This window comes from Chlorella variabilis (genome assembly GCF_000147415.1).
Source record: "Chlorella variabilis unplaced genomic scaffold CHLNCscaffold_50, whole genome shotgun sequence".
Lineage (NCBI taxonomy): Eukaryota > Viridiplantae > Chlorophyta > Trebouxiophyceae > Chlorellales > Chlorellaceae > Chlorella > Chlorella variabilis.
In genome coordinates this window covers 5,488-15,716 of record NW_005435040.1, presented here as the reverse complement: position 1 = coordinate 15,716, position 10,229 = coordinate 5,488, and the positions used below count along the sequence as shown (strand labels likewise).

The following is a 10,229-nucleotide window of genomic DNA, read 5'->3' as shown; positions in this document are numbered from 1 at the left end:
CGCGGCTTCTCAACCTACCTCGCCCGCCTCTGCAACCAGCCACCCGACTTTTTCAGGGTTGGCCCAGAGACGGTGGCGGGAGGGCAGTTTGATGTGAGGACTGGCCGGGGCTGCAACTGGCTTGCCCTGCCTTGGCTTGGCTTGGCTTCACTTGCCTGGGGGAGCGTGGCGGGGCCTGCCTGTCTGCTACGCTGCGTCACTCGTTCCCTCTCCAAGCAGCCTGCCTCGCGATTCGGTTCCATGCGCCCCACCCGCAGCTCATGGCGCTTGCGATCGTGCTGATCATCTCGGCTGTGATGACTCTAGGCATGCGGGAGAGCGCCCTCATCACCACCTGTGCGTTGTGCGGGCCAAACGCAGCCCCGGCACCACGCGCCCACGCTTCTGCTGCTGCTGCTGCTGCTGCTGCTGCCCTGTGCATGGCAACCGCCAGCACACACGTGCACTCGCACGCCTGCCATGCCACCGCCTGCCCCGCCCCGCCGTGCCCCTGCAGACACGACTGTGGTGAAGGTGGTGCTGCTGGTGGTGGTGGCCATTGTGGGGTACACCGCGGGCAGCGCCAGCAACATGGAGCCCTTCCTGAACCCGCTCTGGGAGGAGGACGGCGTCTTCCTGGGCTCCTCCATCCTCTTCTTCTGCTACGTGGGCTTCGACGCGCTGGGCACGGCGGCAGAGGAGGTGGGCAGGAGGCAGGGCAAGCACGGGTCGCGCGCCTGCATGTGCATGGCTGCTGTTGGAGTGTGCGACTGAGGGACCTCCCCGCCCGCCTGCACACTCGCTAACGCTCTCCTGCCGCCCCTCCACGGCCTGGCCTGCGTTTTTCCGGGTGCAGGTGAAGAACGTGAACCACATCCCGTGGGGCATCGTGGGCAGCATCACAGGCGCGGGGCTGTTGTACTTCATGCTGGCGCTGGCCATGGTGCTGATGACCACGCCCAACATCTCCTGCCCCTACCCGTCCTTCTTCTCCGGCCTGGGCCGCGTCAACTTCATCACAGTCTTCGATGGAGTGGGTGAGATGCGCGGCAGAGCGGGGCACAACTGCGGGGCTGGGGAGCTGGCTTGGCAGGTTGGCAGCGCTGCATGGCCAGGCGGGGCAGGGGTTGTCGGCAGCCCGCGCCTGCAGGCCTGGCTGCCCCCGGCTTGAGCGCCAGCCGCGCCGCCTGCTGCCCTGCAGGCCTGCATTGGATGCAGTACGTGACGTCGGTGGCGGCGCTGCTGGGCATAGTGGCAGCACTCATTGTGGGCCTCTTCTCGGTGTCGCGCGTCGTCATGGCGGCCAGCCGGGACTGGCTGCTGCCGCCCTTCCTGGCCCGCGTGTCGCCGCGCACGCAGACGCCCGTGCTGGCACAGACAGTGCTGGCGGTTGTGATCGGTGAGTGAGAGCCTGCGCTGTGAATCAGAAGAGTGGATTTGGTGGTGGACGCGACAGTGGTGATTCCTAGTGTTGTGTGGCAGGCTGCATGGCTGCCTCTCTGCTCCCCTGCTCCTCCGCATGCACACCCTCCTGCTCCCGCTCTGTGCCCCACCCCGATGTGCTGAGGTGCACTGCGGCGCTCCCCGCTGCGCTGCCCTGTACACCGCTGCAGCCGTGTCTGGCATGGTGGTAGACAACAACAACCTGCAGCCGCTAGTGTCGTTTGGCACGCTCATGGCGCTGTGGCTGGTGTGCAACGCCATGCTGTACCGCCGCTACGTCCCCGACGTGCAAGTGCGGGCCACGAGGTGGGTGGAGGCCTCGGTGGCCTTATTCGGCTTGGTGGCTTGCTGGGGGGGATGGCGCAGCAGGCCACAGCGGCCCGAGGCGCTGGCAACTCAGCAGGTTGCGGCAGCGGGGCTGAGATGAGCACCCAGTGGTGGCATGGTTTGCTGTCAGCCGTGGGCGCTCCTTCTCGACGCTCATGGCCACGCCATTCTGAGTTGCAGGCACGGGGCGATAGAGACCGTGGCCAGGAGCGACAGCCATTGGACCATGCCGTGGCGGCGGCACCTGCACTTGTCGTTGCGGGCGCGCCGGATCCTGGTTTGGACGCACCTAGGAGTGCTTAATGCGATCTGCGTAGGTGGGTGCCGGTGCTTGCCGGGGCCACATCTTCAAGCGGTGCAGCAACGGCCGCAGCATGCCAGACTGCCGGCACACTCCCTGGCTGTGCACCTGCTCCGTCTCCGTCCAGCGGCACGACCTCTCCGCACAGCCATGCCACAACCGCCAGCACTCCACACCCGCGCAACCTCAGCCACCTGCTCCGCTGCCTGCAGCCCTAGCCGCTTTCTACCAGGCCAATGCCGTAGTGATCCCAGATGCCCCCATCTTCCCGCCCGAGGAGGAATGCAAGTCTGGCACCGGGGAACCGCAGCACACCGACGGGCCGGTACGGCCGCTGGGTTGCTTGCCTGGCTTTCTGTTGGTGTGGCAACCCGGCTGGGGTGATGACAGCATATGCCAACCCTCTTCCCCATGTCGCAGGAGTGGTTCCTTATAGGCTGGGCGCTGGTCACGCTGTCGCTCCAGTTCTGGTGCCCCCTGGAATACGAACCAGCGGGCTGGCGCATCCCCTTCTGGATGATGCCCTGGTTGCCCTCCCTCGCGCTGCTGCTGCTCGTCTTCAGGCAAGCCGCCGCCCGGCGCTTTCTGCGCGGGCTGGCTGGGCACGCCACGCGGGTCGCGCTGCACAGAATCGCTGTCCAGTATCTCAAGTGCACGGCGCATCAATTGCCGCCTCCCTGCCCTCCCTGCCCTGGCTGGCTGCAGTGTGGCGGCGCTGCCCAATAGCGGGTACTGGAATATTGGGATCTTCTACGGCGGCGCCCTGGCTTTCTACCTCGTCTTCTCCTTGCCCATGAGCTACGTGAAGCACAGCCGGGTGGACTATGCCAGCAACGAGGACCTCAAGTAAGAAGAGTGCGGAATGGCGGGAGGTGGGAGGGCTAGGGCTTGGCCACCGCCCATCTGCCTATCGTTTTTGCGCCTGGCTCCTCTGGTCTGCAGCGTGATTGAGATTGCCTTCATCGAGGGGAGGTGGCGGCCGGCGAAGCAGGGCCTGGCCCGCAGCACCACCACCTCGCTGGCCGCCCACACGTCGCTGGTGCTCTCCCTGCGGCCCTCGGCAGCCTTCTCCACGCGGCAGTCGACCTTGTCCCTGCCGGCCTCGCTGAAAGCAGCAGCGTACCAAGGGTCTGGCTTTCAGTCCGGCAGCATGCCCAGTGTGCCTGGCGACAGTGTGCCTGGCGACAGCGCCAGCACCGTCCTCACTGGCTTCAGCTCCGGGGCGGTGGGCAGCGGCTTTTGCGGCGAGCTGTCGGGCGTGGCGGATGCCAGCGGTGGCAGCTTTGGCGCCGCCAACAGCAGCAGCGGGGCCGTGCCTGGCAGCAGAAGGGTGGGGCTGGCGCCCGCGCTCACTCTGCCACCAACAGTTGCTGAAGAACCCACAACCTCCAGCTGATTGAATGACTCGACCTTGACTCCCTGATTGTTTCTACGAATGGACTGCTTCTGCTTCGGCACAACTTGTTTTGCTGCTACATTCGGTCTACTGCGCGGATGGTTTAGGTAGCTGCCCTTCCAGCAGCAACAGGAGCACCACACCCGTGCCTGGCTGTGGGTGGCTGTGCTCCTGTCTGCCGGGGTGCGTGCTGCAGTTTTATCACAGTATCAGAGTTACCTTTATATCCACACCATTGTAAGCCATTCTTAGGCTAGTCGAGTGTGGTAGTTCTTCAAGCCCAATCGTTGCATTACGGCGCTGAGACCGCTGCGCCGCCTGGCGCCAATGGCTGTCCCTGAAAAACCACGCTTCTCAGGGCGCCTTTCTGCGTCTACACACGCCGTGCATGAGATCTCAGAGAGGCGTTCCCGCTACTTGGAGCGGCAGAGATGGCGATGCTGAGCGGCTTGACGGAGCGCTGCACCTTTCTGCTGCGCCGCCTGGATCATGGGTCAACGGAAACGATGGATCAGGCAAGCTGGGGCGTGTGCGCCTAACTCTGATCACTTGCTTATTGTCTGCACACTCCACTCCTCCACCTCCCTTCAACCCCCACTGCCATGCAGGTTGAGCAGCAGGTGACTGCGCTGGCCAGCCTCCTGCAGCAGGCCGCCACCCGGCTGTACCCGGCAGCCAGCCGCACCGCCTCCGACACCGCGCTGTCGCTGCTCAGCGCGCTGAGGGCAGCACAGCTGCGCCTGCCGTCCGGCGCGCCACCAGATGCAGCGGCAGGCCTGAAGCGCAGCTCACAGCAGCTGCTACGGGTGCTGCAGCAGGGCCTTGCGCCTGCCTCGCCGGTGCCGCCGTCCACGCCTGCCGCCGACCGCCAGGGCGCGGCTCCTCAGGAGCAGGGCGGTGCTAGGCATGAGGAGCTGGCGCGGATGGTCCGGCAGCTGGGATTCAGCACCCACGACTGGCAGGCAGCCCAGACCGGTCTGGCGCTGCGTACGACTCAGGCCCTGCAGCCTAGCAGCCCTCCAATCACCAGCAGCGGAGCGGAGCAACGGGCGCATGGGCCAGCGGCTGCTGACGCCAGCTGTGCCCACCTGCCGCCGCTGGACAGCCTGCTGCTGGCGGCAGTCGGCACGCCCCCCTGGCAGGCGTGCAGCGGCGATCCCAGCCCGTTGCATGCCGCGGTGCAGCAGCTGCTGTGGCTGCTGCGCCAGCTGCCGCCGCCTGCGGAGCAGCATGCGACACAGCAGGAGCCGAGCCTGCAGCTGACACAGGCGGGCTGGGCGGCCTACTGGATGCTAGAGCCCGCGGTGAGAGGTGGTACCCATGCTCTGCGTCTGCAGGTTTCTGCGCTTATCGCAATATGCAAACCCGGTGTCGCTGCCGATAGCCGCCATACACCTCATCCTGCAAGGCGCATCTGTGCTGCCCGTCCGCCCATTCATGCTGGCTCCTCCTGGCCGCCCTGCAGGCCCTGCAGCAGGCTCTGGCGGAGATCCTGCAGGCCGCCACCCAGCTTCAGGAGCAGCAAGCGCAGCAGGCTGGCGACGCTCCAGAAGGCACAGACGCCTGGGCCGCGTTGCAGCAGGTGCTTGCGCGCCAGCCGCACTGGGCAGCCACGGCGGCGGCGGCGGCCCGCCACCCTGCCCTGCACCTGGCGATGCGCCAGACGCTCCACGGGTGGCTGGCGGCCAGCGGCAGCCCGGTGGCCTGGCGCCTGCTGCTGCTCCTGCTGCGGGCTGCAGCAGGCGCACGTGGGCAGCAGCTGGAGAGGGACGGGCAGCTGCCGGCAGAGCTGCGGGTGCTGTACCCTGCTGACCTGGTCCCCGCGGCAGCCCTGCTGCACACACAGCCGCCGTCTGCCGCCGGGCTGGATCAGGCAGTGGCGCTGCTGCGGGCCTACATTGCTGCCGCAAGCGGAGCGCCGTCAGACAGTGGCCTGCCGCTGGCACAGCGGCAGCAGCAGCAGCAGGACGGCAGCGATGCCCAGCCTGTGCATGCGTGGGATCATGCTTCATGCGAGCAGCAGAGGCAGCGCCTGGCAGCTGGCCGGCAGAGGCAGGCGCAGGCCTGGCAGCTGGTGCTGGATGCACCGGCTTGGGTCCTCTTCTGCCTCCAGCAGCTGCCCCTGCAGCAGCTGCTGGAGGCAGGCACGGCGGCGGATGATGCCGGCAGCATGGGCCCTGCCTCTCCATCACCAGCGCCAGCACCTGCCGGCCACCGGCAAGCAGGAGCCAGCGCGGCGGCGGCTGACTTTGTGGGGCTGCTGTTGTGGCCTGGCCAGGCGCGGCAGTGGCAGGTGCTGCGGGAGGTGCTTGCGCTGGAGTTGGCAAATGTGGACTTGCCGGCGATCCTGCCATGGCTGCAGTCGTGGCAGCGGGTGTTACAAGGGCACCCGCACAGCAGGACAGGCACGCCAGCGAGCGACCAATGACCGCGCAGCGGGCGGCCCCGCCCCTGTTGCTTCCCTCTGCTGCGTAGCATGCGGCTGCCTGTGCTGCTCTCGGCTGGGCTGTTGCGTTCAGCCTGTTGAGATGTGTTGTTCACACGTGAAGCAGTCACCAGGATCTGTGTTTGGTTTTTGAGGCCTGCAGAGTGGTTGGAGAAGGTGAACTATGAAGAGGAGGGGGAGCTGAGAGGCGGGATGGGAGTAGTGCAGTGCTATAGATCGGCATAGCTCAAGTTAGAAAATCGGGGAGGCGAGAAAATGCTCCTTGCGGCGGGTGCCGCCCACGGACGGAGGGGAGGAACATGTTCCAGTGCGCAGAGGGCGGGCCGATCGAAAATGTGTGGATTCGTAGCGCAACGGGATGGCGGCGGCACAGGCAAAAACGGGGGTCGCAGTACAGCGGTGCCGCCGGCCGTAGTGGTGGTTTGGAAAACGGGGGAGGGGAGTGCAGGGTGCATGCCTTGCAGCGGCGAAAATTCATGCATCGTACTTTTGAGGCGTTGGGTTTGGGCTGCGGCGCCGCGCGGATGGCGGCGTTGGTGGCTGGCGCGTGGGTCAGGTACCGCCAGCACTGGCACCACCGGCTCACTCCTTGGAGACCGGCAGCGCGTCGGCGGCTGCGGCATCGGGGGCGGCGTCCTCGGAGCCCCGGGGCGTGGACTTGGTGGTTGAGTGCGAGAACTTGGGAGAGGGCTTGGCCAGCGCCATCTCGGCCGCCGCCAGCGCCATGGACCCCGAGTTGGTGGCGGCGAGAGCCATGGTGGCCTCCACTGCCTCGGGCCCAATCACCTTGCCCCACACCTTGTGCTCGCAGTACACAGTATAGATCTCCTCCATGGGCACACCCTTGGTCTCCGGTACCAGCACAAACACAAAGGCCGTCATGATGGCGACCTGTGGGGTGCGGGCAGGGCAGCAAGGACAGCCAGGCCGGGGTCAGCGATGCCGCCATATGCTCGTCCACGGCCCAGCGGCGGCAGAGAGAAGCGCGCGTGTTGGGCACATGTCCACAGCTGGCAGGCCAAAGTAGAGGCGGCGGCAGAGGCTCACCATGGCAGCGAAGAAAAGGAAGACGCCATACTCCATGGAGCACAGCATGGTGAGGAAGCACTGGCCCAGCACAAAGCTGCAGGGGGCACGTGTGGGGGCGTGGAGGGGCGGGATGAGATGGGAAAGTCGGCAGCGGCAGGCTGGTGCGTGTAAAGCGCGCGCAGGTGGCTCATGCTGGCAGCCCGCGTGGGCAGCCGCGGTCCCCTCGAGGAGCTGCCCACGCCCTCCACCCACCACACATGCCCCACCAACAAACAGCCATCCAGTTGGCCGTCCAGTTAGCCAGGTGCGCCGCCCACCTGAACAGAAAGTTCATTGATACCGAGAGGGAGAAGCCTGCGGAGCGCGTCTCCAGGGTCTGGATCTCTGAGGGCACCAGCCAGGTCAGGGGCCCCCAGGAGTAGGCAAAGCCGGCCACAAAGATGCATATCAGCACCAGTGCCACGTAGGTGATCGACTCGGGCAGGTTGGAGGTGTTGTAGGTGGAGAAAGAGACACCCAGCAGGATGCCCACGGCGATCTGCCAGGCACGGAAGGCACGGCGGGGAGACGGCGGGCATGCGTGAGACGGGCGAGTGTGGGCATCGGAGGCGAGCGGAGGGTCGGCGGGAATGGAGCCGCCATGCGAGGCCTTGGTGCGGGGCCCTGGCATCTGCGGCATATGCTCAGGATTCAAGGAGAGGAGCTGGATGGCGAGCGCTGTCGGGCGGCGCACCTGGGCCGTGAACATCTGGAGGCCGCCCGACAGGAACAGCTTGCGGCGGCCCGCCTTGTCAACCAGCAGGATGGCAACGAAGGTGGAGATGAGGTTGACGCCGGCGATGATGACAGCGTTCAGCAGGGCGCCCTGCAGAGGGAGGGAGGCAGGGGTCAGGGAGGGACGGAGGGAGCGCAAAAAGAACGCAGAGGCGCTCAGGTTGTGGTGTGTGGCGGGCTGCCTGGGCATCTGGCTGTCCCACCCAGCTTCATCTGATGCTGCACCCTCGCTGGCTCACCTTTTGGCCGGTGCCCAGGGAGGAGAAGAGGATGGGCACGTAGAACATGATCTAAGAGGGAGGGGGGGAGGGAGGGAAGAAAGCACACAAAGAGGGCGTGAGCAGCGTGAGCGAGCGGGCAAGAGCGGCCTTCGGACAAGGCCCCTGCACCCGCCCCGCGCTGCCCTGACGCCAAATGCAGCCCAAGCTGCGCTGTCGGCCAGGCTGCGTTGCCGTTCAGGCCCCTGCTGCGCCTCCCCCACCCACCGCGTTCATGCCCGTCCACTGTTGGAAGGTGGGGATCCAGGTGGCCAGCACCAGCGAGGGGCGGTAGTGGCGGCGGAACAGGTTGCGCCACGCCTGCGCGTGGGTGACCTTGGTGGCGCTGGCAGCAGCTTCGCAGATGTCCTCGTACTCTGCAGGGGGTGCGCAAGACGCTGTGTGTGTGTTGCGTGCGAGCGTGTGGCACAGACGGGCGCACCGCCGAGCACAATGATCGGCAAGCAACCAAGTGAGCAGAGGTGAGCAGGCAGCGGCGCGATGCCGTGATCGCGGGCTCCCGGTGACCCCACGCACGCGATGCAGCAGCCCGGGGGTGAGCCACCTGGCCCCTGCCCAGTCTGCCGTCCCCTGTTCTGTCTGCTACACCCATCCCGCCCCGCACCTGCATCCACCTGCTGCGTGCCGCGGATGCGGGCCAGCACCTTGCGCCCCTGCTCGTTCTTGCCGCGCTCAATCAGCGAGTTGGGAGAGTCGGGCAGGATGATGCTGCCCAGGGTGAGGATGCAGGCGGGCACGGCGCCCAGGCCCAGCGACAGGCGCCAGCCCTCGTCCCAGTCCTGTACCGCGTAGTTGATGAGCTGGGCGACCAGGATACCGATGGTGGTAGCCAGCTGGAACCTGTGCGGAAGGTACCCGGCGGAGCGCCCAGGGAGAGCGAGGGGCCACGCGTCAGCACGCAGGCAGGCTGGCTGGCAGGCGGGGTGGCAGGCTGGTGGGGTGCTGGTGGTGGCACATCCTCAAAGCAGGATTCCCTCCACCCCCCTTTCCTGCACTCCCAGCCCCACATCCATCCATGCCCTCCGCGCCCAACAGCAACAGCCCACGGCCTGTATCAGCGACAGCCACACACAGCCGGCTCACATCATGTTCAAGCCGCCGCGGTACTTGGAGGGAGCCATCTCGGAGAGGTACAGCGGTACCGACTGGTTGGCGCAGCCGATGCCAAAGCCCAGGCAGATACGGCCCAGGATGAGCATGGCCAGGTTCTGGGCGGCGGCGTTCAGGGTGGAACCCAGCAGGAACCTGCGGTGCGCGGGACGGGGCTCTCCGTGAGGCAGGCAGGCGAGGCTGGCATGCGAGCAGCCGCTTCAAGCCTGCCACAGCGCGGCAGGCAGGCAGGCAGACAGGCAGGCAGGCAGGGCGCCCGCCTGCCCCGCACCAGAGCCCGCCCATGAGCATGGTGACCTTGCGGCCCCACTTGCGGGTCACCACAGAGGCCACCGGCGCCATGACCATGCCAGCGATGAAGAGGGAAGAGGTGAAGAGGGCCAGCAGCTGGTCGTCAAACATGCAGTACCTGCAGGGTGGGCCGGGTGAGGCGGGTGCGGAACGTCAGTCCAGCCAGGGAGATCGACGCCGGCCAGCACCCAGCGGGCGAGTGCCGGCACGCGCTGCAGCAGCGAGGACAGCGCTGGCGCGGGGCTGCGTTGGGATGCAGGCGCAGGGGCGCCCGAAGCTCACGGGTTGTAGTCGTCCGCGGCGGCCTGCTTGGCCTCATAGGTGCCCGGGAAGAACTTGGAGAGGAAAGAGTCCGAGGCCTCCACGCCTCCCGTCACACCCTGCAAAGCGAGGGGCCGGGGGGGAGCAGGGGGAGGTCAGGAGGTGGGTGGAGGTGTGGGAGGGGGGCGTGCTGCGTGCACCGTGATGCCTGTGCCCCCTGGGCCCCAAACGGGCCGAGGGGTCCCAGAGACGCCACACCACTGCCCCGCCCGGTCCCTCACCAGGTCGTAGCCGAACAGCAGGCCACCCGAGGCGGCCACGACTGCGATGAACATCACGCTGGTCGTCATGCCGCCCTTGTACTGCGAGGCACGGCCTGCGGCCCCGATGGGGCTGATTGGTCCGCCTCCGCCCATGGCTGGTCAGGGATGTGAGTGTGGGAAGGCGGGGGGACTGCAGTGGATTGCATGGGAGGAGGAGTGGTGGCAGGCGTGTGTCAGACAGGTGCCGAGAGCCAAAGGGGCAGGTGGTAAAGCGTGTGTCAACAGCCAGCAGCAGCAGGGGATACGCCCATTGTCAGCTGCCTGGCGGTCC

General features: G+C 66.8%; 1 protein-coding gene across 1 annotated transcript; it reads right to left on the bottom strand.

Moving 5' to 3' along the window:
* Nucleotides 1–5,174: 5,174 nt before the first annotated feature.
* On the bottom strand, nucleotides 5,175–10,131 carry CHLNCDRAFT_59832 (hypothetical protein). The gene is made up of 11 exons (XM_005842729.1): nucleotides 9,917–10,131; nucleotides 9,657–9,754; nucleotides 9,355–9,492; nucleotides 9,057–9,218; nucleotides 8,578–8,813; nucleotides 8,181–8,329; nucleotides 7,935–7,985; nucleotides 7,655–7,786; nucleotides 7,239–7,459; nucleotides 6,940–7,015; nucleotides 5,175–6,783 (listed from the first exon to the last, which is right to left on the bottom strand). Exons 1-11 carry the CDS (start codon nucleotides 10,049–10,051, stop codon nucleotides 6,475–6,477), a joined length of 1,707 nt encoding a protein of 568 aa, XP_005842790.1. The 5' UTR covers nucleotides 10,052–10,131; the 3' UTR covers nucleotides 5,175–6,474.
* Between the last annotated feature and the right edge of the window lie 98 nt (nucleotides 10,132–10,229).

Bases quoted from the DNA above. Each gene is read 5' to 3' on its own strand.
- CHLNCDRAFT_59832 (XM_005842729.1), bottom strand. From the start codon at position 10,051: ATGGGCGGAGGCGGACCAATCAGCCCCATCGGGGCCGCAGGCCGTGCC. The intron at 8,330-8,577 runs GTGCGGGGCGGG...CACCCCCTGCAG, and splicing joins CACGCAGCAGGTGGATGCAG to AGTACGAGGACATCTGCGAA. The intron at 7,787-7,934 runs GTGAGCCAGCGA...CTCCCTCTGCAG, and splicing joins CCCTGGGCACCGGCCAAAAG to GGCGCCCTGCTGAACGCTGT.